General features: G+C 53.3%; 8 protein-coding genes across 8 annotated transcripts; 3 read left to right on the forward strand and 5 right to left on the reverse strand.

Annotated features, from left to right (window-relative positions):
• Positions 1-440: 440 nt before the first annotated feature.
• Positions 441-2,014, reverse strand: LMH87_006669 (uncharacterized protein; the record flags this gene model as incomplete). Its single annotated transcript, XM_056204594.1, has 2 exons — positions 441-1,870; positions 1,930-2,014. The coding sequence occupies 2 exons, from the start codon at positions 2,012-2,014 to the stop codon at positions 441-443; spliced, it is 1,515 nt and encodes a 504-aa protein (XP_056059935.1).
• A 504-nt stretch (positions 2,015-2,518) lies between these two features.
• On the forward strand, positions 2,519-5,530 carry LMH87_006670 (uncharacterized protein; the record flags this gene model as incomplete). The annotated part of the gene is made up of 3 exons (XM_056204595.1): positions 2,519-2,533; positions 2,622-5,392; positions 5,461-5,530. The coding sequence occupies 3 exons, from the start codon at positions 2,519-2,521 to the stop codon at positions 5,528-5,530; spliced, it is 2,856 nt and encodes a 951-aa protein (XP_056059936.1).
• A 1,534-nt stretch (positions 5,531-7,064) lies between these two features.
• Positions 7,065-8,434, reverse strand: LMH87_006671 (uncharacterized protein; the record flags this gene model as incomplete). Its single annotated transcript, XM_056204597.1, has 5 exons — positions 7,065-7,604; positions 7,665-7,859; positions 7,944-8,122; positions 8,253-8,294; positions 8,362-8,434. The coding sequence occupies 5 exons, from the start codon at positions 8,432-8,434 to the stop codon at positions 7,065-7,067; spliced, it is 1,029 nt and encodes a 342-aa protein (XP_056059937.1).
• A 1,103-nt stretch (positions 8,435-9,537) lies between these two features.
• LMH87_006672 (uncharacterized protein) lies at positions 9,538-10,103 on the reverse strand (the record flags this gene model as incomplete). The annotated part of the gene is made up of 3 exons (XM_056204598.1): positions 9,538-9,556; positions 9,625-9,977; positions 10,047-10,103. 3 exons carry the CDS (start codon positions 10,101-10,103, stop codon positions 9,538-9,540), a joined length of 429 nt encoding a protein of 142 aa, XP_056059938.1.
• Positions 10,104-10,363: 260 nt separating this feature from the next.
• Positions 10,364-10,935, reverse strand: LMH87_006673 (uncharacterized protein; the record flags this gene model as incomplete). The annotated part of the gene is made up of 3 exons (XM_056204599.1): positions 10,364-10,419; positions 10,472-10,595; positions 10,651-10,935. The coding sequence occupies 3 exons, from the start codon at positions 10,933-10,935 to the stop codon at positions 10,364-10,366; spliced, it is 465 nt and encodes a 154-aa protein (XP_056059939.1).
• Positions 10,936-11,524: 589 nt separating this feature from the next.
• LMH87_006674 (uncharacterized protein) lies at positions 11,525-12,962 on the forward strand (the record flags this gene model as incomplete). The annotated part of the gene is made up of 4 exons (XM_056204600.1): positions 11,525-12,086; positions 12,145-12,221; positions 12,292-12,400; positions 12,529-12,962. The coding sequence occupies 4 exons, from the start codon at positions 11,525-11,527 to the stop codon at positions 12,960-12,962; spliced, it is 1,182 nt and encodes a 393-aa protein (XP_056059940.1).
• Positions 12,963-13,380: 418 nt separating this feature from the next.
• On the reverse strand, positions 13,381-20,031 carry LMH87_006675 (uncharacterized protein; the record flags this gene model as incomplete). Its single annotated transcript, XM_056204601.1, has 7 exons — positions 13,381-13,833; positions 13,880-13,954; positions 14,104-14,656; positions 14,864-14,958; positions 15,837-16,363; positions 16,419-19,773; positions 19,822-20,031. 7 exons carry the CDS (start codon positions 20,029-20,031, stop codon positions 13,381-13,383), a joined length of 5,268 nt encoding a protein of 1,755 aa, XP_056059941.1.
• A 142-nt stretch (positions 20,032-20,173) lies between these two features.
• Positions 20,174-21,272, forward strand: LMH87_006676 (uncharacterized protein; the record flags this gene model as incomplete). The annotated part of the gene is made up of 5 exons (XM_056204602.1): positions 20,174-20,183; positions 20,480-20,492; positions 20,567-20,742; positions 20,895-21,133; positions 21,204-21,272. The coding sequence occupies 5 exons, from the start codon at positions 20,174-20,176 to the stop codon at positions 21,270-21,272; spliced, it is 507 nt and encodes a 168-aa protein (XP_056059942.1).
• Positions 21,273-21,447: the final 175 nt, after the last annotated feature.

Raw genomic sequence — 21,447 nt, forward strand, 5'->3', positions numbered from 1 at the left:
AACTAGGAGCGGCTGGATAGTGGAAGAGAAACGGAAAAATTGCTTTCTCATGCTGCGAAAAAAATGTTGTTATTTTATTGGATAGTTCTCCTTCATTTGGTTTCAAAAAAGTAAAAGTATTTCGAGGCTTTAGTCAGTCTGCAGCTGTGGAGTTGGTAACATCATGGCTGTCATTGTGGCAGACGCGGATCTATTCTCAGACGTACGTAGTCCTGCTCGAGCAATGCGAAAAAATTGAGATACAAGGCATCTTGTGTAAATTTTTCAACGTGACGACCGAAATACCAGAATTGCAACGTCTTGAATTGTGTTGTATGCAAATGTTGTCATGTAGTTACCCAAACCGTTGCCATGCCATTGCTCATTAATGTTTCGTATATACACATGCTGCGTCCCGGTTGGTTCTGTAACTATGCCAGGTCGTCCAAGTCGGTCCGCTTTCACGATTCTGGATCTCGCGTGGTTGTGCTGACGTTGCTAGCATGTGCGAGGAGAAACTTGCAGCACGTCAGCGTCAGCTTGCAGGCCTTTGTCCAGCCGTCATCCTGGGCGATGCCGAGGCGGATGCTGACGTCGCCAATCTTGTCGCCGTCGATGCGGTACGGCAGGCTGAGCGGGCGGCCCGTGGGCTCCGTCTTGCGGTGGATGTGATCGCCGAGCTGGCGGACGAGCTCGAGGAAGGCGACCATGGCGTGGTCGAAGCCGCGGTGGAGCAGCCGCAGGCCGAGGGGCAGGTCGCCGCCGGAGCTGTAGAGCTCGAGGACGTTCTTCTTGGGCGCGGCGGGCGGACGGGACGCGCTGTCGTGGTGGCCGACGCGGCTGGCCGCGGGGCTGGCCGCATCGAAGCGGACAATCTTGGACGTGCTGCCCATGGGCTGCGGCTCGTAGCCCTGGAAGCGGAACTCGAGCTTGTCGGCGACGGTGACGAGGAGCAGCAGCGCGTGGCCCCAGGCGGCGTTGATCTCCGGCCAGTCGACGGGCTTGCTGGAGAGGCGGCCGAGGCGCAGGCCGTTAATGGTGGCAAAGCTGCCGTCGTGGCTGATGCAAAAGGTGTCGTTGTAGACGTTGGATCGCTGGAGCTTCTGCAGCAGCTGCGAGTCGTTGTTGTATTTTGTGCTGACGCTGTCTCGCTCGGCCTGGAAGTCGGCCAGCGTAGCCGCAAAGGCATTGCGCTCGCCCCAGAACGCAGCCTCTTCCTTGTCGAGCTGCCGCGACTCGTCCTCGAGCGCGAGAATCTCCTCGTCGAGCGCGTCCTTTTCGGCTTCGAGGCGCTTGAGCTCCTCCATGGCGGCCGCCTTTTCGGTTTCGGCTTTGCGCTGCCGCTCCCTGGCGGCCTTCTTGTCGGCCTCGCTGGGCTGCGTAGCGCGGATCTCCTTGAGGTGCGAAATGTAGGCATCGCGCGTGCGGGTGGCCGTGTCGAGCTTTCGCTGCAGGCCGTCGACGAGCATGTCGGTGCACTCGACGCAGATCGGGTAGTCGATATCGGAGCGTGCTGTGAGAATTTCGAATAGGCGGTTCACGCGGCCCATTTCGTCTTCGCGCGTCGAGCTCATGACGTCGGTTTGGTTGGAAGGTGATCGCTGCATCTTGGCCGGCGACTGAGCTGCCGCGCGGGGCGAGAGCTGCTGCTGCTGCTTCGGAGATTGTGTGCGGTCATACTGATGGCCGAGCTGTGATTCTGATAGGTATATAAACGACATGGTTTGGTCTCGTGGGTTACTGCCATGATGGCGTTTGAAGGTCGGCTGGCTGCTTGCGCTTTGCGACGCCGTCTCGTAGAGCGATTTTCGAGCTGCATCTCGCTCTTTTATTTGTGACTTTGCTGGAAATTGGACGACTGTTTGCTTGGGGGGCTGTGGCGCTGCTGAAGCTGAATATGTGGTAAGTATTTTCCGTACCAGAGGCTAATGGTTGCGAGGAAGGACATACAAACCAACAGATCATATGCAGCTGGATTCAGGTCCTGAAGGGAGCCGTCCAGCTTGAGAGGCTGGCGACATTTCTGACAAAACATGTTTGCCACTATGAGGTGGCGCACATTATCTGGATGCGAGGCACAGGCGCAGGTTGTTGCAAACAGAGCTGAGTAGTGGAAGTTGCGGAATGACGTTGTCACGAGCGTGGATGCAGACTATTGTAGTGGGGGCTGGACAGTTGACAGCCTTCCCCAAGTCCCTTGTATCGTGGGGCAAGCCCACTGTAATCACCAGACCACAGTAGTCGCCGACGCGGTCTAGTGGGTGAATTTACCTGCACTCTACGCGTGCCGCCGGTCCACCGCGTTCAGGCGGTGGGCCACAGCCCAGGTAAACCGAGCTACGAGACTCGGGTCTATTTACATCGCCAAACGACTACATCTATCTTCACGACAACCCAACCATTCCTACGAGACGAGACGAGACGCCACTTGCAACATAGATATCTTCACAACGTGGCAAGCACGGAAATGTCGCGTCCATCCACTGTCGACAGTGGAAATTGGCACACCGCGTAGCTTCTGTTGACCTCGAGCCTGCGGATGGATGGTAATGGAGTACGAGCCTGTGCCAAAGCGGCGGCGTACAGCCTCTCCGCCGCTTCTACAAAGCTTCGACGGCAATACACAACATGCGACGCCGCAGCATGGAAAAGCACCAGAGGGAGCAGACGATAAAACGTACCAGCTGCACCTCGAGCGAGCCTTTGCCGACCCCCGATTCCGTGCGACGCTGGCTCAAATATTCGACAAATATGACGCGAAATCCGCCCAGCAAGATGAGGCTATTGACCCAACGCTTTGCGGAATGCCAACAGGAGACAGCAATTTGATTGATCCGGCGATCGACACACATCTTGATAGCTTTGTGCACACCGACCGCATGCCATACCATTTGGAGATGCAGCAACACGAGTCCAGGGATGACGGTGCTCAGACGGTCGAATATCAACTTGACCAACCGAACGAGAATGCTGACCCGTATGCTGCTGCAACTGGCCCCTCTGGATATATGCCCGGTTTTCCTAGTGCCGTGCACCCGGGCTTCATGCAGACCTGGTATAGCAACCCGTTTCAAGGTCCAGGTCCTTGTCCCTCGCCATGGGACGGCTTCTCTGGCCAATTGCCGGTGCCTCATGCCCCTCACATGGCTTCTGGGCCTTGGGTCGCGCCCGAAAACTTTGCATACAGCTCGGCAACTTGGCCATCTCAAGTAATGTCGCCAGACCAAAGTACGCCGTCGATTTCCCAACCAGTTCCCGCACTACAGCCGACGCCTCCAGCGCAAGAGAAGACTTTTGATCGACCAGTGACTGGAGAAGAAAATCAGAAGATTGGACAAGAGGACGAGAGCACAGACAACTGCCAATTAGAGCCAGAGATATCTTATGATGCCTTGGGTCGCAAACGGCGACGGCGGCCTATGCAGCCGCGCTTCTCCAAAAATGGCAAACGACTGGGTCGACCGCCCAAACCAGCCGGGGCACCTGGTGTTTCTGCCGAAACAGGTACCTCTGCCGAAACAGGTGCTTACGACGGCGAGGGCGAGGATAACGGCGGGCTGGCTGACCTGAAGAATCCTGCGGGTGAATTTGGCGATGAAGATGACGATACGCTTTGGAGCGAGCTGGCAGAAGCATTACAGCTAGCGTCCAAGGCAACATCCAAAAAGAGAACCAGGGATGCCGCCAAACCGTCTCAAAAGGGAGAGAATTCCGCGGCCGAGTCAGACGGAGCGGCCGAGACGGATAAATGTGCTGGCCAAGCCGAAACCATGCTGCGAAAGATACAACAGGAGCTCATCGACAGAGCCGTTCGTCGCTCTACTATGGCCAAGGAACATGATGACGACACAGATGGTGGCGCTGAAGGCCGTAGGCGATCGGGACGTGAGCGAAAACCGGCCAATTTTGGCGAGCAAGTGTCGTGGGAAAAAGTTTCGGCGGAGCGACGCACCAGCTACAAGATTAAAATGCATTTGCGCGCTTTGTCGGTGCAAGCGCGACGAGAACGAAAAAAGCAGGAAAAGGAGGAGGCCGCATTGGCAGCAAAGGACAAGGAAGCGGCCGAAAGAGTGGCAAAGGAAAAGCGAGAAGCAGAAGAAGTCGCTGCTGTAAAAGACGCCTCAGACGGGGCAAGCGAGGCAATGCCGTCTACGATTCCTGATTCTCAGGACACAGTAACAAGCCTTCCTATTCGCACTACGCCGAAAAAGCCACAGTCAACCCAGATTATGCGCCAAACCATCAAGAATCACGTCAACAGCGTCGTGCACTTTGAAGAAGACGACGAAGGATTGCCAGACGACCAAGCACCGGCAGCTTTCCCTATCAAGAACCCTGTGTTTTCCTATAAGAAGCCGGAAATGCAGGTGCATAGCTTTTTGGGAGAAAACTTCATCGATACAGTGTATGCTCTGTCTGACGATGAAGCACCGGCTCTGCTTGATTCCTTGAAGCGCGTTTCTTTAGGCGAAAATAAGAAACCATCGCTGGTGCCAGTAGACGTCGCTCGACCTAGGGACACAGCTGTCGCGTCAAAACTATATCGCTCGACGGCCGCGAAACAGACCGCTGCTGAGGCGGCGGAGCAAATGCGAAAGGAGTCCACCCAAAGCACTCAAATCGACACAAATGCTCTAGATCCCGGTATGGGTACAGCAGAAACTACTCGGCTAGATCCCATCGAGCACACAAAGCCGAATGAAGCAAAAACGAGGCCGTCCGTGCCCACCGGCGGAGACGGAGATGACAGTGGAATCGATATCCGAAGCGAACAAGCTTCTAGCGAGCAAGCGTCCGGCGAGCAAGCAGAAAGACCGTCGGTGAGGGGGGCTTCTATACCCGCGGCGCCGCTCCCCCAAGACCCCAATATACTTGGAGCCGCAGACATACTGGACAGCCTTGATGTGATGTCGGAGGCTGGGGATGTTCCCTCCAGCCCTATAAGTGACTATGGTTTCGCAAAAGAAGACACTCGGATGGATGGCATGACGGCTGCCTCCGTCGAAAGCGCTCCAGGATCGCCAAGAATGTCCGAAAAGCCATTGTTCGCTGATGAGGAGCCCATGTATGAAAGTATGGAAATCTTTGAAGACGCTACGGCAGACATGGCTTTCATGAGTGGCAGCGCGGAGATGGAAGATGATCGGGCCGTGGAACCGATGGTGAAGGTTTCTGATCACAGTGCTAGAAAGGAGAAACTCGTCGGGGACGAGTCCCCCAAACCAGTGTCGCCGATCAGGAAATATGAGTTCACCAATATAGTGTTTGTCGCGGAAAAGCCTGACGAGTTTGACATTGATGCCGACGAAGACGCTGAGCCATTTTCATCCAACGGCATGGCCGTGTTGCCGCCGCCGCGACACCCGTTGCCGCAGCAAAGCAAACCGAAAGGGAATGAGAAGCGGAAGCCAACGTCTTCGTTGACTTCGAGAAAATACACGCCTAAGGCGACATCCAAGGAGCCATCTCCTAACAGCACAGGAGAACGACCGAGGCTTTCATCATCATCATCATCAAGAAGCTCTGCAAGGACACCGGCCCCCGTCTCTAAAGCTAGTAGTGTCAGGAAAGGTTCTTCCTCTCGACGCTCTCTCTTATCCATTATTGGCGAAGGAGAAGACGACATAGAATCTCTTATCAAGAAGAAACCTACTACTATTCTGGTACCGAAACTCGCCCCCGCCAGCACACCAGCGCCTTCCTCCTCCTCCTCATCATCAAGGAGACACAGCTCATCTGCCGCCCACGACAGATCCTGGCGCCGAAAATCGAAACCAGTATCCTCTTCCTCGTCCTCTTTGACACGCATGAGCCTGGGCTCCTTGTCGTCACTCTCACGAGACAAGCCCAGGTCTAGCAAAGAGCGCCAGGAGGCAAAGGAACGCAGGCGTAAATCTGCAGGTGCCGCTACTCCTGGCACAAACATAACGACGCAAAAGAAGGGCACTTGTGGCGTTGACGGGTATACTTGTGGGCGGGACTTTTGTTTTACCTGTTTATAAAAGAAAGCCCAAAAAACTTGGACAACTCTTACCAACTGTGTGTGATTTTATTGTGCATGGGAAATTACAGCAAGTGTGGGGAGTTTGGATTGCATACATTTTGATAGACTTGGCCTTGTTCTTTGTGCTAATCCTGGCATATATAATGCAGAAAAATAAGAAACTTGTGTCACAGGTATAGGGATACGATTGTGTTTGATGAGGCTATGCAGAAATTGTTTTGGTATTTGTTTTTATTATAGATTTCGCTGTCGTAAGAAACAAAAATAATCATGACCAACAAGGAAGAGGAAAAAAAAAAAGGAAGACAAACACTGTTCGACTGGTTTTGAAAAATAAGAGACAAGCCACGGGACCTCAGACGGCAAAAATGGAGAACAGAAAAGCAAAGCAAAGCAAAAGAACACCAAAACGTCTCTCCATGCATCTGCAATTGTAAACCAAAAAAAGAACTCTGGCTACTCAAGCTCTCTCAATTCCCTTGCTCCCTTGTAGTCTTCCGCAATGCCCAAAATAGTATAAATAGCCCTCTCAGCCATGAATCCCCGATTTCCAGCAACGCCGGAAAGTAAGACAAGAACAGCAAACGAGACAGACAGACGACTCTCGTAAGCCCTCCGTCATACAACAGCACTCGAGGGAAGGACAGAACTGCCATTTCCCCCTTCTTGTAATGTTCGTTCTAGGTTTGTGTCGCAGGCTACCGCTAAAGTAGTAAGCTCTGGTTCTCGGCCTTCTGTTCGTTTGTTTGTTCGTTCCCCAGTAAAGACGCTGACGTGCGTATGTAGTCTTAGTGAGAGTCGATAATTTTTGTCGGGGTTTTGTAACAGTATTGGTGCCGAGGGAATGGCGAACAGACCACAGCCTCGAGCCTCTCCATCCCTATCCGTGAGAGCCTGTATCGAGAAAAGGTAAAGGGGGGTATCGCGTATTACAGAAGAAATCCTTCGTCTCCACCTAGCGGCTGGTGACGAGCCGGCGTGCGAAGCCAAAGTGAAGTTCTCCCACCTGGTGGGCCGGCCCGGCATGCGCTCCGGCGAATGCCGTCTGCTGCCCAAAAAGGGGGGAACAGAGCGGCGCCGCTCAAGAGGTCTTGTACGGCCCACCGTTGCTGGCGTTGGCGAGGTTGTGCTTGAAGACGTCGGGATCGCGAACGGGGTCAAAGTAGGCGTGGCCTTGAGCCTCCTTGGCGGTGAGGCGTTCTTGGTGGTCGTAGCGCAGCAGCTTGTCGAGGAAGTCAATGGCCTCGTTAGAAACGAAGCGCTGGTTCTCCGATGTGACGAAGCTGTGCCAGGGCTTCTTCTGGAAGCGGCCGAGAATGTCGTCGTACTGGGCATCGAGCTCTATCTCGTACTTGTCGAGGTATTCAAACAGCTCGTCAGTGCCAAGGACCTTAGCAATCTTAACAAGCTGGTCGGTATTGCTCTGGCCGTGGAAGAAGGGCTCTTTGCGGAAAATCATGGACGCAAACATGGCGCCGAGGCTCCACATGTCAAGGCTGTAGTCGTATTCCTGGAAGTCGACGAGCAATTCGGGTCCCTTAAAGTAGCGAGATGCGACTCTAACGTTGTATTCGGTAGCAGGGTGGTAGAACTCGGCCAGACCCCAATCGATGAGACGGAGCTTGAAAGCAGGATTAACAAAACAAAGCACTGCGGGTTACCGTGTTTCGAGGGAGCATACCTTGCGGTTCTCATGATCAATCATGACATTGTGTGGCTTGACATCGCGGTGCATGATGCCTTTGCTGTGACAGAAGTCCAAGGCTTTGAGAAGCTCAAGGATATAGTAGCGGACATCCAAGTCGTTGAATTTGGGGTATAGGTTGCGGAAGTCGGTGTTGTTGACGTATTCGAAGATTAGGGAGGGCGTCTTGCTCTGGTGTCGGGGGTCGCTTGGTTAACTTGGGAACGGAAAGGTAGTGGCTGTAGGGCGAAAAGAACGCCTGGTATGGGAGCTTACCTGAGAATCCCGAACGACATCGAGCAGCGCGACGACGTTGGGGCCGCCAGCAAGATTCTGAAGGATCTTGATTTCTCGCTTAATCTTCTTCTTCTTAACGGGCTTCAGGACCTTGATGACGCATTTCTGGTAGTTGACAATGTTGATGCCCTCGAAAACTTCCGAGTACTTTCCGCGGCCTAAATTCATCAAGAAGAATAGATTAATACAGGTTCTGTTTCGAGGTCTTGCGCGTCGGCCCAGTTCACGCGGGGTTTATTTTTGCAATTTCTTTTTCGCGAGCAATGGGCAGGGATGGAAGCAGCGTACCAATCTTGCGGACGACTTCGTAGTTCTCCAAAACACCCCAGCCTGGAATATCGAATTAGCACAAGCCCTGAGCAACGTCGGCGTAGGAGCGGAAAATGGTGCAACGTACTGATGTTGACACTGTCGTAGTCCCAGTAGCTGCGGGGCATGTTGGAGTTGACATCTGCGTAGACGCGGGCCATATTGGGCGAGGGAGGCGGCGCGGGCGGCGCGACGCGATGAAAAGGAAAAGACTGATGGAGTGTGCAACGGCGCGAGCAAGCGACGATGGGTGGGCGAGGCGCAGCGGCGGGATGGTGAGGCGGTGATTCGGCCAAAGGCACCGGGTGTGTTTGACGCTGATGTGGTCGGGGTCTGAAATGGCCAAAATCAGGATTAGCCAGTGGGTGGTGGTGGTGGGATGGTGGATGAGACGCCAACCGGAGAAAGCCTACCTACCTTTCCTACCTACCTAACTAGTTATGTGGTTAGCTAGGTAGGTAGTAGAGAGAGGGGGGGTACCCCGGCGGGACACCCACTACCTTACCTAGGTAGGTACCTAGGTAACGGTGCCACTAGCTGGCGACAGAAGGCCTGCAAACAAATAGCACCTAGGCATTTACAGCATGCGACGAAAGGCACCAAGTACTCTTTTATAAACAGGATCAGGGGCGGAATAAGAGAGTCTCGTGGGCGATTCGTCAACTGTCATAGCAAAATCATGACTGCGGAACGTACAACGCTGCTTGGACAGCCTGGGCCACAATGGGCTGTAGCTACTATCGTGCTACGTTCAACCACAAATCAGCAGCAGCTATCCGCGATGTCCATGCACTTCGTCACAAACAATCAATCAGGTATAGAGAAAACATGCCCGCGAGATATTCATCAATCATCATTTAATTGTGGCAGTAGCATTAATAAATTCTGTACAGGGAAGCCAATCTTACATCCGCGCCAAGTTTCGGCTATGTCGAAATCCCATATAAAGGAAAATCCCATTTTCCATCATCCTAATGCTCAAAGCTCGTGTTAGCACAGCTTTCCTTTCTCGCAGCTCCAAAAATCTCATCGGATATTTCTCTGGCGTCAGAGAGAAGATTAATGTCTCGTCCTCTTAGCATCGTCAAGCATCACCAACGACAGTAGCCATGGTTCCTATGCCTTTGACACTAATCTGACTAAGGATGACGATACAAAGGTTTTCATCATACGCCGTTCAACGGAAACAAACAAAAGCATTCAAAAAGTCTTACCTTCTAGTCCCGTGGGTATCCATAAACGCCGTTTGTTTCATTAATCATAATCAAGAGAGTCCAGCCCAGCTTCCACAACATCCCATGTTCGTTTCCGTAGGTCAGGCTTCGGCTCGCGTTTGCCTGGCTTGCTTGACCTCTTCTTGCCCTTCTTTCCGTCTCGTGGCTTGTTGGCAGCCGTAGAATTAGGCTGGATACCAGGTGTGCCCGGCTCTCCAGATGAAACTTCCGACTGGTGCAGCTTGGATGCCTTTTCCTTGGCGCGTTCAAGCTCTCGAAGCTCTGAATGGCGAAAGATTTCGATTTGTTCGTCTGTCAATGTCCGTTTCACTCCATCCTCATAGTAGCCCAAATCGTCCTCTTCCTCCCAGTCTTCTGCAACCTCGCCTTCACATAGAGTAGCTTGGGAATTTGGCAAAACAAAGTCCTTCTGGAAGCTGCTCAATGCCGCGCTGGAGAAGTGAGCATCATGGAAGCCGGCTAGCTCATCCTTTGAAAGTCAGCTTGCGAATCCCTTTTCAGCAAAGCCAGAAACCTTTAACAACAACAAGACTCTTACAGGTAAAATATTCGGCAGTTTGAATGCTTGATTCTGCTGCGTATCATGGTTTGGCATGCTTGCGCCCACGCATGTACGTGGTTGCTGGTAAAGAAGCCATACAGCCAGGAGAAAAATACTTGAGCGCGCCAGGCAGCGAGAGCTGTCACGTGCCCCACTTTGACCAGCATGGGAGACAAGGCTGGCCAGGTAGTGTTGCATACAAACAAATGCTAGTAAATGTTTGAAAATAATCTACGTGAGGAAACAAGTCCAGTGCACCAGTAGAGATTCTTCTTGCAAAAGGAAACAGGCCTTCGGAGGTGGCGCGGTCGATTTCAGCTAGATTTGAGTAGTGCTAGCGCACTCTCAAATGCCCTGACAACTTCGACGTCTGACAAAAAGTTAGCGGTAGAACACTAATAGGCTCTTTGTTTGATACGAACAGTGCTGCTGCTTCTGCGACAGCTTCTCCTCGGACAAGTTGACGAAGCGCTGTCTGGTCTGCAAACGCTTCACAGCTCGAGCATCGTCGTGGGAAGATGCTGCAGCAGCCCAAGCCTGAAAATACTAGTATTTGATTAATTTCAAAGTTGCATGCGGTACTCGCTGTATATGTACGTACCTTGGATAGCGACTCTGCCTCCTTTAGGATTGCTTTCTCCTCCTCGCTTGCTCTCAAGAGGGCAGCCTCGTATCGGGCCTCAAAGTCTTCCCAGTCGAAAGCCTGTAACTCCTCTAGAGCTTCCGGCGATGGCGGATCTGGTAGTTGGTGCTGAGGGGTCTCCGGTGTTTGGCTCCCAGAAGACGGGTCTCCATTCACGTCGAGATGGCCATTGACGCGTGGGACCTCATCAGTATCCGAGAGATGCTCTTCGACGCCGTTCGTTTCACCTGCTGGCGTGGCCATGACTTGAAGTGATAAAGGCCTATTGCAGACAATTCAGAGACGGTGGCTTGCTCTGGAAGTTTGTAAGGAGGGACGATTTATAGCCATGTGAGCAGGTAGATGCCGTGTTTGGTAGACAAGCTGGTAGTCGCGACGCGAGACTTCCTTCCTCGTTTGCCCAACTGGTGACTGGCTGCCTACCTAGGCAGCTGTAATGTAGCGAAGTGTCCCCTGTAGATACCGCATCATGGCGCCCAAGTTTCTGTGTTTCAGTGGCCCCAGTCGCTAAATACAGATGACACATGTGCTGTAATCCGGCCGCCGTCGCGCTAAATCCGACCCACAATCAGTGGCGGATCTGCAGGCGGCCAACCAACGCAGTAGGTAGTTCAACCACAACTACCTATGCCGCGTGACATCTCGGCACTGTCAAAGTAACATCATCTGCGCGTTTCCATCTCGCCTCACCAACGCAGTCTCTTTCATAATCCTAAGCAGGTCTCTGAACCACCTTGGCCATCGCAGACAGCCGCCGTATCGATGCAGCATAAATGACCGGCCCCGCATCGTATCGCCAATAGCCCGGGCAGCAGCAGCCGCCATCACTATAATGAGTTGCTACGTCTGCCTGCGCGGGCATGATGCCCAGAAGCTGCCCTTTCTTTGCCCGGTGGACGCGAGAAACCACATATACAGCGATCGCGTCAAAAATTTAGAGCTTCTGACTGAGAATGAAGGTCTCCGCAGCCAGATCAATACCCTAATAGACGGTGCGGAACCTGTGGATGCAGGCGCGGCGGCACAGATTCTGGCCGATGATAGCACCCGGCAAATTCTGCACTCAGCAGACAAGGTTCGACGGGAAATTCGTGACGCAAAAGAGGAAATACGGCAGAGGAAGGCCGCCAATTCAGACCGCCGCTCGCAGCTCGCCGCGGCCTCTCAGGGTGTGTCCGATCGCCGCCTCAAGGACCAGCGCGACGTGGAAAAGTCGAGGCAAATGTTCAGCTTTCGCTGGTCACAGAGCGCAGAGGATATGGCTGGCACCAGGGCCTTTTTATGCAGAGAGGCTGTAAAGCTCTATGGTCTCAAGAGAATACGAAAGGGGGGCTCTGGTCGTTATGAATACGTCCTCGGCAGGCTCCCGATCGTAGATCTCAGAGACATGGAATGTAAGTCAAATGTGGCCCGCGTCACATCACTTCTTCCATTATGCTAACTCGTGCGCAGCACAAACACCCGAAGCCATTTCTACTTCGCTTGGCCACATATCTCACATTTTGATGCTCATTGCGCATTATCTCGCCGTACGCCTACCAGCCGAGATCACGCTTCCCCATCGCGATTATCCGCGACCGACCATCTTCAACCTTGCAGGCTCGTATCACCACGAACGCGTCTCGTTTCCGGGCACACCAGGTGCCACCACAGTTCTCCATGATACACAAGCGACATCTTCTGAACACTCACCGACACCGCGGCCACTGTACATTGACAAGCCCTTGCGCCAATTTGCAAAGGAAAATTCCGCCGCCTTTTCCTTCTTCCTCGAAGGAGTCACGTTATTAGCCTACAATATTGCTTGGCTCTGCTGTTCGCAAGGCGTATCAATAGGCGACAAGAGCTCTTTTGACGATATTTGCAATATGGGCAAAAATCTCTACAGCCTTCTGGTTAGCTCGTGTCTTCAAGGGCCACTGCTCACAAGTACAACAAACGATGACAGTAGGCCGGCCACAAACAAAGACGAGGCTGCCCCGAGCTGGATAGGCCGCTACTCCCATGGCACTACGTTTTACGCTCTCGGCGGCTCTGATGGCACCGAGCTTGTCAGAACTTTTAAACTGCCCAGTCCAATGAAGCTGGCGGACAAGCTAAAGAAGAAAATTCTAGGAGAAGCACCCATACCAGACTGGGAGCTCTTGGATGACGATGCTTGGAAAGTAGACGATACTACAGAAGCTGCTAATGGCAAAGAGCTGCCTCCAAACAAACCAGAACTACCAAAGGCGGAGTCCAAAGGATGGATGAAAGTCAAGAGTAGATAGGGATATATATTCAATAAATGAAGAATGATCTAATGATGAAGAGATAGAAGCATAAATGAGCATGACAAAGTTCAATTCATGATTTCCTGGGTGTCTTCCGTCAACTCCAAACAAGACAAACACTGGACAAAAAAAATTAATCCCGTTCCCTTTCAATCGGTTTCCCTCCTCTTCCGCTGCCTTTTCCCGAGTTCTGCCAGATGTGTCGCCGAGGAGCAGCTCTTCTGCTGTCCGCGAGGGGCACTGGGTTGCTTTACAGCTCTTCCCAGTCTGCCCCTTCTGGCGGATCCTGCCCGGTTCGCGCAACTGGCCCGTCGACCGGACTTCCCCAGAGCGATGAGCTTTCAGACGAGGGCAGGCCTTGCCCAGCGGCCAAAGCCTGCGGGACTTGCGGGGCCTGCCCTTTCTCTGCCGGATCCTAGAGATCCGAATCATCGTCGTTCTGTTCACTGAGAAAGTCCTCATATGCCTGGGACTGGTGCATTTGGGCCTGGATCGCCTGAGCCTGGGCTGCCCGGGACTGGGCCGACCAGTCTACTCGATTGAGCCAGTCCAGGGCCTCCCTCGAGGAAGCAGTCGCCGAGTCCAGGTCAGCATTCGTTGGCTGCAACTGTGCGGCCCCGGGACCGTCTTTTTTAGACTCCCCCGAGCTTGGGTCGCCGGGTGGCGGAATGCAGTTCGACGTAGACGACGTCAAGCCAGGTTTAGTTGCCCCGATCTCCGCTGGCACGTGTGCTGGCGTGGGCGCAGCTCGGTCGCCTTCACGGACCGGCTCCAAACCGGAACCTGAATCGACCTCCTGCGAGCAGTCGCGGGCAGCCTCCTTTTCCTCCTCATCCGAGATCCAGTCCATCTCCTCCTCATCCGATACCTGCTCCGTGTTAGTGGCACCGATGACCTTTCAGCAGGTAACCCACCACCAGCCTCCCAGCTTCCTCAATCCTGGCGTTGGATCGAGCCGCTCGATCCGCGTCAGGCACACGGCCAGCTGCCTGTGGCTCGGCGACTTGAGCCGATGCCGTGATGGAGACTTGTTGATGTGCGACTCCTTTGGTGTCCGGAATCGCCTCTGTCTCTGCCCAGCGCCTTCGCCTTGCCCCGCGCCGCTGCCCCGCGCCATTCGTTGCCGATCGAGTCGGACCCTCTTCTGATCCAACACCCGTCCCAGACCCCCCGGCGCCGGCTTGGTATGCACAGCAGATTCGACGCCGCCCTCAAGACGACGTCGGTGTCTGCGCGCAGGTCGGGTGCCGCCCGCCGATGTCTCCGTGCTCGCTGGCGAAGGCGCAAAGTGGGCGCCCGCAGGCATCTGCCCGCCCTGCCATGACGATGATCCCATGCTACAGTATGGGTGAGTAGCAGGACCCGGAGGAGGGGTCATGGGTTCTCCTGCAGCTCCCGACCACGTCAAGTAGTCGGGACCACCCATGTCCATCTCGATGTCTTCGTCAGTGGATGCGCTGAGATGATCGTACGCATCAACCTCGTCTTCCTCGAGAGGGGCGCGCCAGGCGGTCAGAGGGTGTCCATTTGTGAACTCTCCTGTTGGTACCGCTGAAGCTGCAGCCCCTCCATGTCCTTGCAGAGCGGAACCGTATATTTGGTTCATTCTCTGCTCTTTTTCTTCTCCTCGCTTGAGGAGAGAAACTGGAATACCACAGTCAAGTGGTGTTCGAGGAGGGGTCCCTTGGTATCTAGAAGATTGGTCAACCAAACGACTCATCCAGGAAGCTGGGAGCCCGCTTGTGGGCAATGAGGCGGGGAGACAAAGCATGATGCTCGATGCAAGGAAGCTTCTCAAGGGCGATGCGGCGCGGTAGGGAAAGGGAGAAGTGTGTTTGAGGGAAACGGGAAAGTGTCTGCAGTGAATGTAGCGGCCGGTGTAAGTGGGCTGTACCTACATCGGGATTGAGAAGGCACGGATCCGAGTGCGAATCAGATCGTTCAAACAAACGGCCCGTTTGAAGAGGGCGATCAAAGTGCACCGAGTCAAAGTCTTTCAAACGGGAAGCTTCTTGTTTGTCGTGAGAATGTAGATGGAAAGAAAAGGCAAGCATCCAGGCAGGCCTTTCGCCCTTTATATAGATGTTGGGGAGGTAAGGAATTGCCAGCTTCGCCTCGTCCGGTCTCGTGGCCTTCTAATCCCCTCTTTTCCATGTCCAGAGGCGGTGATTCACGAACGCTCTCAACGTCGTGGCACATAAACAACACGGTTGCTGTTGTGTCGCATGGCACAGCCCGACCCGCGTAGTGCAGTGAAAACAAGTCGCGGACTACCGAACTAGCAGAAAAGGTACGATGGCAGAGCACAAGGGAATATGCCGTGGTTCTCATACTTGCTCGATACAGCTGGCTTGTTTGGCTTTGGTTGGGAGAGCCCTTCAAAGGCTTCAGGCATCTATGTCTAGCTGTTCATGCCACTCGCAAGTAGATACAAGACGAACAGGCGTTCGCACTTGCGATGAGCGGTATCGGCATCGGCGACGGATCGCATGATGCCTGCATGATTGTGTTGCTCCGGGACAGCAGTTCCTGGCGCTAGTTCAAACATATATTCAGTTGGCAAAAGGAATGTTAAGCTTGCTGGGGAAGCACAGACGCTGAGAAAGCAGAACCCCCTCTTTGCTCGTAATGCCCGAAAATCCAAAGCGCCGCGCCATGCTTCATTAACATCCAATCATTCTCCCATAAAATTCAAAATTCATAACCGTCGTCCTTGCACCGCAGCCGTGTCGATCTAGGCAGAGGCTACTATTTTCGTCCCCGAGCGAGTAGCCGCCGGTGCAACTCGACGAAAATATCGCTCCAATCATCCTCCATGGCCCCCATCTGCCGTCCAATTTTGGACGCTAGGAATTCTCCAATCTTATTTACATTGAAATGCTCTCCATATACAACTGCCACGGACGATGCTATATTCATATCCAGCGCTTTCGTAATGTTGTGGTTCTGTAGTTCCAGAGTGACTTGTACTCTAGTGTGCAAAGGCACTACCAATAACGATGTCACAATCTCGATGCTCGAATCGGACGTCTTGCGAACCTGCGTTGGAAATGTAGAATTCACGCGCCGGATCTGAGACGCGACCTTGGTTGCTCTATCCCACGACTGCTGGACAACACTGAGCAGCTCTGGGATTTTGGTAGTACTCTGCTTCAGTGCCCGGATGTAGTCCCGGATGCACTGCAGGAAGAAATCTTTCTCAACAGTTCGAGGCAGAGGGTCTTTTTCTCGGCAATCAGCAATATACCATAGGTCAATTTGCGAATTGACTCCGCCTGGTCGAAACGAGGTGACGTCAAAGACAATCTCAATCTCGCGCTTGTACGCCATAGACAGGGTCGTTTTGTTGACCCCAGTCACCGCCCATCCAAGCTTTTTCTCGAGTGCATCCACGCGCCCTAAATTAGTCGTGTTAGCAAACAAACATGCAGCTCGCCTTGCGTTACACCTCACCTTTGATACTATTGACCTCTGAGCTGCTCCAGCCACGGCAATTTTCCCTGACCTTCTCAGAGTGGGCTATGTCAGCCAAGCAGCTGGCCTTCTTGGTGGACAGCGATTCACTGCTCGCTTCAGCAGCTTGGAATTGGAGCCGTAATTCGGCCACGAGCTCCTTCTTCGCCTCGATATCGGCGTTCAGGGAAATCAGTTCTTGACGAGTGGAATCGAGCTCTTCGGGATCGCAGTCGGCAATCTCTTGGGCAGCTTGTTCCAGATTCTCGCGTTCCTCCTCCAATCCCTCGAAAGTTTTTGCGAGCTGAGGTAACACCGATTCCAACATGTCCATCTGTTCTTGTAGGGCTTTGTAATCTCCAGCCATGTCGCTGGAAATTTTGACAAGCCCCTCTCTGAGTCCTTCCTGGAGCTTCGTTCTCCATTCGTACCACATAGCTTTGCTCAGAAGCCGTGCATGTGTCTTGACGTTTTTGAACTGGTTGTCCATCAACGCCTTGACGTCTGGTGCTGCAGTTATATACTCTTGGAACAGCGGCGGGTTGTCTTCAAAGGTGTCTGCCTCGATTTCTTTGACCATTCGCCGCCCTTCCGCTATGTACTTCTTGAGCTCACGGCAAGAATGTTGATAAAGCTCGAGCATTGGTACAGTGCAGGCACTCGCTACCACGCAACGTTCCAATGACATGTCATCCTCGCCCGTAACGGTGGTGCCATCTTGTAGAGTCCCTGGGGCAGTGGTGTGCCGTCGCTTTGTCGTTTGTAATTCCATGAAGCGAATAGAAATCATGTTTAGGAAATCTTGGAGGTCAATTTTTTCGCAATCATTTTCATCTGACAGCTGCTGCTCGGGCAAATCAATGCTTGTTCCATGCACTGTATGATTCGCTTTCATATCGGAAAGAGCCTTTCTACGAGGGGTGGTCGTTTGGGTAGCCTTCAAGGGTGATGAAAGGCTGTGATGCTGATCTGGTGCAGCGATCTTACCACGGAATCCAGAGATATCACCAGATATGCCGCCTGCTTTTGTAGGCTTCTGCAGTCTAACGTTCTTGACGGGACTGCCCTGGTGACCACGGAGGCGCTTAACACCGTCGTTGTCTTCTGCGTCCTCGTCATCGAGCTCGGTGGGACGTTTGCCAAGGAGGCCTCTGGCACTTCCAATATGTAGGCTCTTGCGTCCTTTGAGTGGTTTCCGAGTCGGACTTAGGTTGTCAATCATCTCCCTCAAATTGACAGTAGCATCCTTGTCCTCTTCCGTGTGACCAAATCTCACGATCGCGCGCTCACGCTCTCCATCACGGCTTCGATCATCGTCAACCTCCTTCGAAAGAGCTTTCGGGTCTTCCAAGGCTACCAAACGGTTGCGAGGAACGAACTTGCTTGCAGAGTCACCGATCGAGCTTCGACGGTCAAATACTTCAGCAATTCGAGGCGAGCCCAACCCACTTCGATCGGCTCCAATACCCGACATACGGCGACTATCCGGAGTGACATACTTTGCTGGGCTTTGCTGGGCCGATTCAGGCTTCCGGCGAGGCACAGGCGTAGCACTGTTAGGAGATTTGCCTGCTGACGTAGCTGGAGATTTGGTTGGGGATTTTGAGGGGGAGAGTCTGCTTGATCGCCTCCGCGCAGAAGTTGGAACTTGTGGACTGTGGCTTTGTGACTTTTCAGCAGTTCGTACAGGCTGCGATGGATGCTGCTTTCTCGGAGAAGAGGAATTTCTAGCGGTTTGAGTTGTGGTTTCCTCTTGTGGACTTGCAAGTCTCTCGCGAAAGGGGAGAAGGCCGGTATTGGTGTTGGAGCTTTCGGGGGCAGCATTCCGAGACGATCTTCGCCTTGACGGCTGCTTCGAAATGGCGTTGAAGATGGCAGTTCCAGGGCTATTCGGCTTATTCGCCTCTTCCACCATGATCTCTCGGCCGAGGCTGCGGCGTCCTTGGCTGTTCAAGATGCCTCCAATTGCCGCAGTCATGTCCATGCCTGCTGTGATATCCATTTCCGCAGTTTCGTAATCCTCACCACTTGCGGAATTGGTTGCCTTCTCACGGTGTGGTTGGATGGACAGAATGCGTCCAACGCTAGTTGTCATGTCCATAGTCGCATCGGCTTCATCCATTTGATTGAGAGTCCGTCGGCGAGCGGCGTCAATACTTTTGCGCTTTTCTTTGCCGAGGACACCACCCATGGCCATTGTGAACTCCATTGACATTTCTTCGTCGCGAGCACAATCGTCCGTCGTGTCGTCGTAGCCCACAGAGCGGATACCACCGAGCGCTGTGGTAAACTCCATCGTCATTTCATCTCCTTGCGAGGAATCTACTGGGACGTCTCGGATAGGGCTGCTTTCCGGAGATTGCGTTGGTAGGATGCCTCCGAAGGCTTTTGTGACATCCATGGACAGTTCTGCCTCTTCGTCGGATTCGTTTGCTTCGCTGGGCTTGATGATGCGTCCCATATTGTAGGTCATGTCCATTTCCATTCCGGCTTCAGTTGCTTCGTCATTTGAGTAGCTGGGTCTTGAGGCTGCAGATGTCGAGCCAGCTGTCGAGCTGTTCTGCTTTTGCGCATCTTTTCTGATCCATCCAAACGATGGGATAATTTCTTCCTCCTCTTCGTCTTCGGCCTCCTCGCCTGCCTCGTCATAGTACTCTTCCTCGTCGTCGAGCCGTTGCGTACCGGCTCGTTCAGCCGCAAGTCTCAGCGCCTCTTCGAGGGTCGAAGATTCATCATCAGACGGAGCTGAGCGATCTGAGGCAACCGTAGTTCCAGTGACTTCCTCCGTATCAATTGTCATCATCGTACCATCGTCAGAGTCGCTATTTGACATTTCGTCTTCCTCCTCGGCATCCTCGACTTCTTCAACGCCATCAGCGGGCTCCGAATCGTCGCTATAAAGAATAGACGTGACACTATCATCATTGTCATATCCAGTTGAGTTGACTGCCGAGTTGCGTCGTTGTTGGGGTATCGCCTGATAGTGAGCGCCGGTCACATTCGATGTTCTGCGGGTCGAATAATCGGTTGAGGCGGTCGAGTCTTGCATATCGATATCATGGAAAGTATGCAGAGTGGCTTCCGCAGCAAAAGAAACCCTCCGATTCGCGAGTGATTTGCGACGCGCATCTCGGCGCTCTTGCTCCTCGCGGTCACGGGCTGCTGCCTGCTGCTCTTCTTCGGTGCGCAAGGCAATTTTAGATGCTGTAAGGTCGCTACTCTTCGAGTTACGGGGCGATTTCCGGCGTATTGTATCGTCGCTTCCGCTGGATGCTCGTTTCGTGAATTGAAGTGAAGGAATCTCGGCAAGCGTTGACATGCGCGGCTTCAAGATTGATCGCGGCGCGGCAATAGACTGGATAGCGTTAATCTCTGTTCGTCTTGGCTGGGTGTCTGAACATACTGCTCTCCTATTTCCTGTTCCGGGTCTAAGACTGTCCAGGCCACCGGGCCCTATGCTTTTGCTTCTCGCTTTGCGACTGGCAGCCAGCTCGCTGGCGACATCGACTGTCGCATTTTCTTTATCAATAGTTTTTCGCCTGCCGTGTTGTGCACCGATAGATTTTCTCGCGCGTCTGGTGGCAGGCACCGTGGCGTCGCTGGGAGAGGACATGTTGACGACGTTATCGCGAGATGACAGGTTGCGAACGCGCTGGACGATGGGCGTGAACGGCCAACAAAAATCATGGATCGCAATAACCGTCTAAGTGGCGTTGCGCGCCAACCCGCGTTTGTTTACTTTCGGCCCGCTTTGGATGGGTGCAGGTACGTACCGAATTTCAAGGTGGGGCTTCCACAGACCGATCCACAAGAATCGAAATGCTGTTGACGGATCACGTGATTAAGAATTCACCTGGCCTCCATCACGTGTGGCGGTGGATCAACCAATCACAGCGCTCGGCTAGCCAGCCAATCTAAATTTTGCAAGCCCTAAGGTGGGAAGAAAGTTGCAAAAATTGGTGCGCCAGTGCCCTACTCCTCCATCCAGCGCAAATCTACCGACCTTGTTCTCACCCATCCCCAACGACACGTCCTCTTGTAACGACAATCCCCCGGAGCAGGATCATTCAAGATGTGAGAATTACCGAACGAGCGCACGACGATTCTACTCGCAATATTGTTTTGCTGACTTTTTCCCCCCATCTCAGGGCGACCGAATTGACCGTCCAGTCGGAGCGTGCTTTCCAGAAGCAGCCTCACATCTTCCTTAACTCTAAGACCAAGGCCAAGACCGCCAGACCTGGCAAGAACGGCCGCCGATGGTACAAGGACGTCGGTCTGGGCTTCCGTACCCCCAAGACCGCCATTGAGGGCAGCTACATCGGTACGTGCGACAGCAAAAGTGTCGGCTCCATTTTCCACGACGAGCGACGTTCGGCGATCCGACACAGAAACAACGATTCGAAGCGCAACGATGGACTATGGAGCGGCGATGGAATGTTTATCCCGAGTCGGCTGTACTAACTTCCACAATAGACAAGAAGTGCCCTTTCACCGGTCTCGTCTCCATCCGTGGCCGTATCCTGACCGGTACCGTCGTTTCCACCAAGATGCACCGTACCGTCGTCATCCGCCGCGAGTACCTTCACTTCATCCCCAAGTACTCCCGTTACGAGAAGCGCCACAAGAACCTCGCCGCCCACGTTTCCCCTGCTTTCCGTGTTGAGGAGGGTGACCAGGTTACTGTCGGCCAGTGCCGTCCTCTGAGCAAGACTGTACGTTGCCGATGCGCAATTACGAGTAGCACCCTATCGACGATCTCGAGTACTAACAAGGCTATCATAGGTCCGTTTCAACGTTCTGCGTGTTCTTCCCCGTACCGGCAAGGCTGTTAAGAAGTTCTCCAAGTTCTAAAAATATTTTGGGCTCATGTTGTGGCATTTTTTGGCGTGATAAACAACAGGGGGATGGGAAATTCCCGCTGTAGGGTTGGGCACCGGAAGTTGCTTTACACGATTGTACGGTAAACGCAATCAAAAAATAAAACATTAACGAATGGAATTGGATCAATTTGTGTGACCATGGGCAA

Source organism: Akanthomyces muscarius, chromosome 1 (genome assembly GCF_028009165.1).
Source record: "Akanthomyces muscarius strain Ve6 chromosome 1, whole genome shotgun sequence".
NCBI classification, from domain to species: domain Eukaryota; kingdom Fungi; phylum Ascomycota; class Sordariomycetes; order Hypocreales; family Cordycipitaceae; genus Akanthomyces; species Akanthomyces muscarius.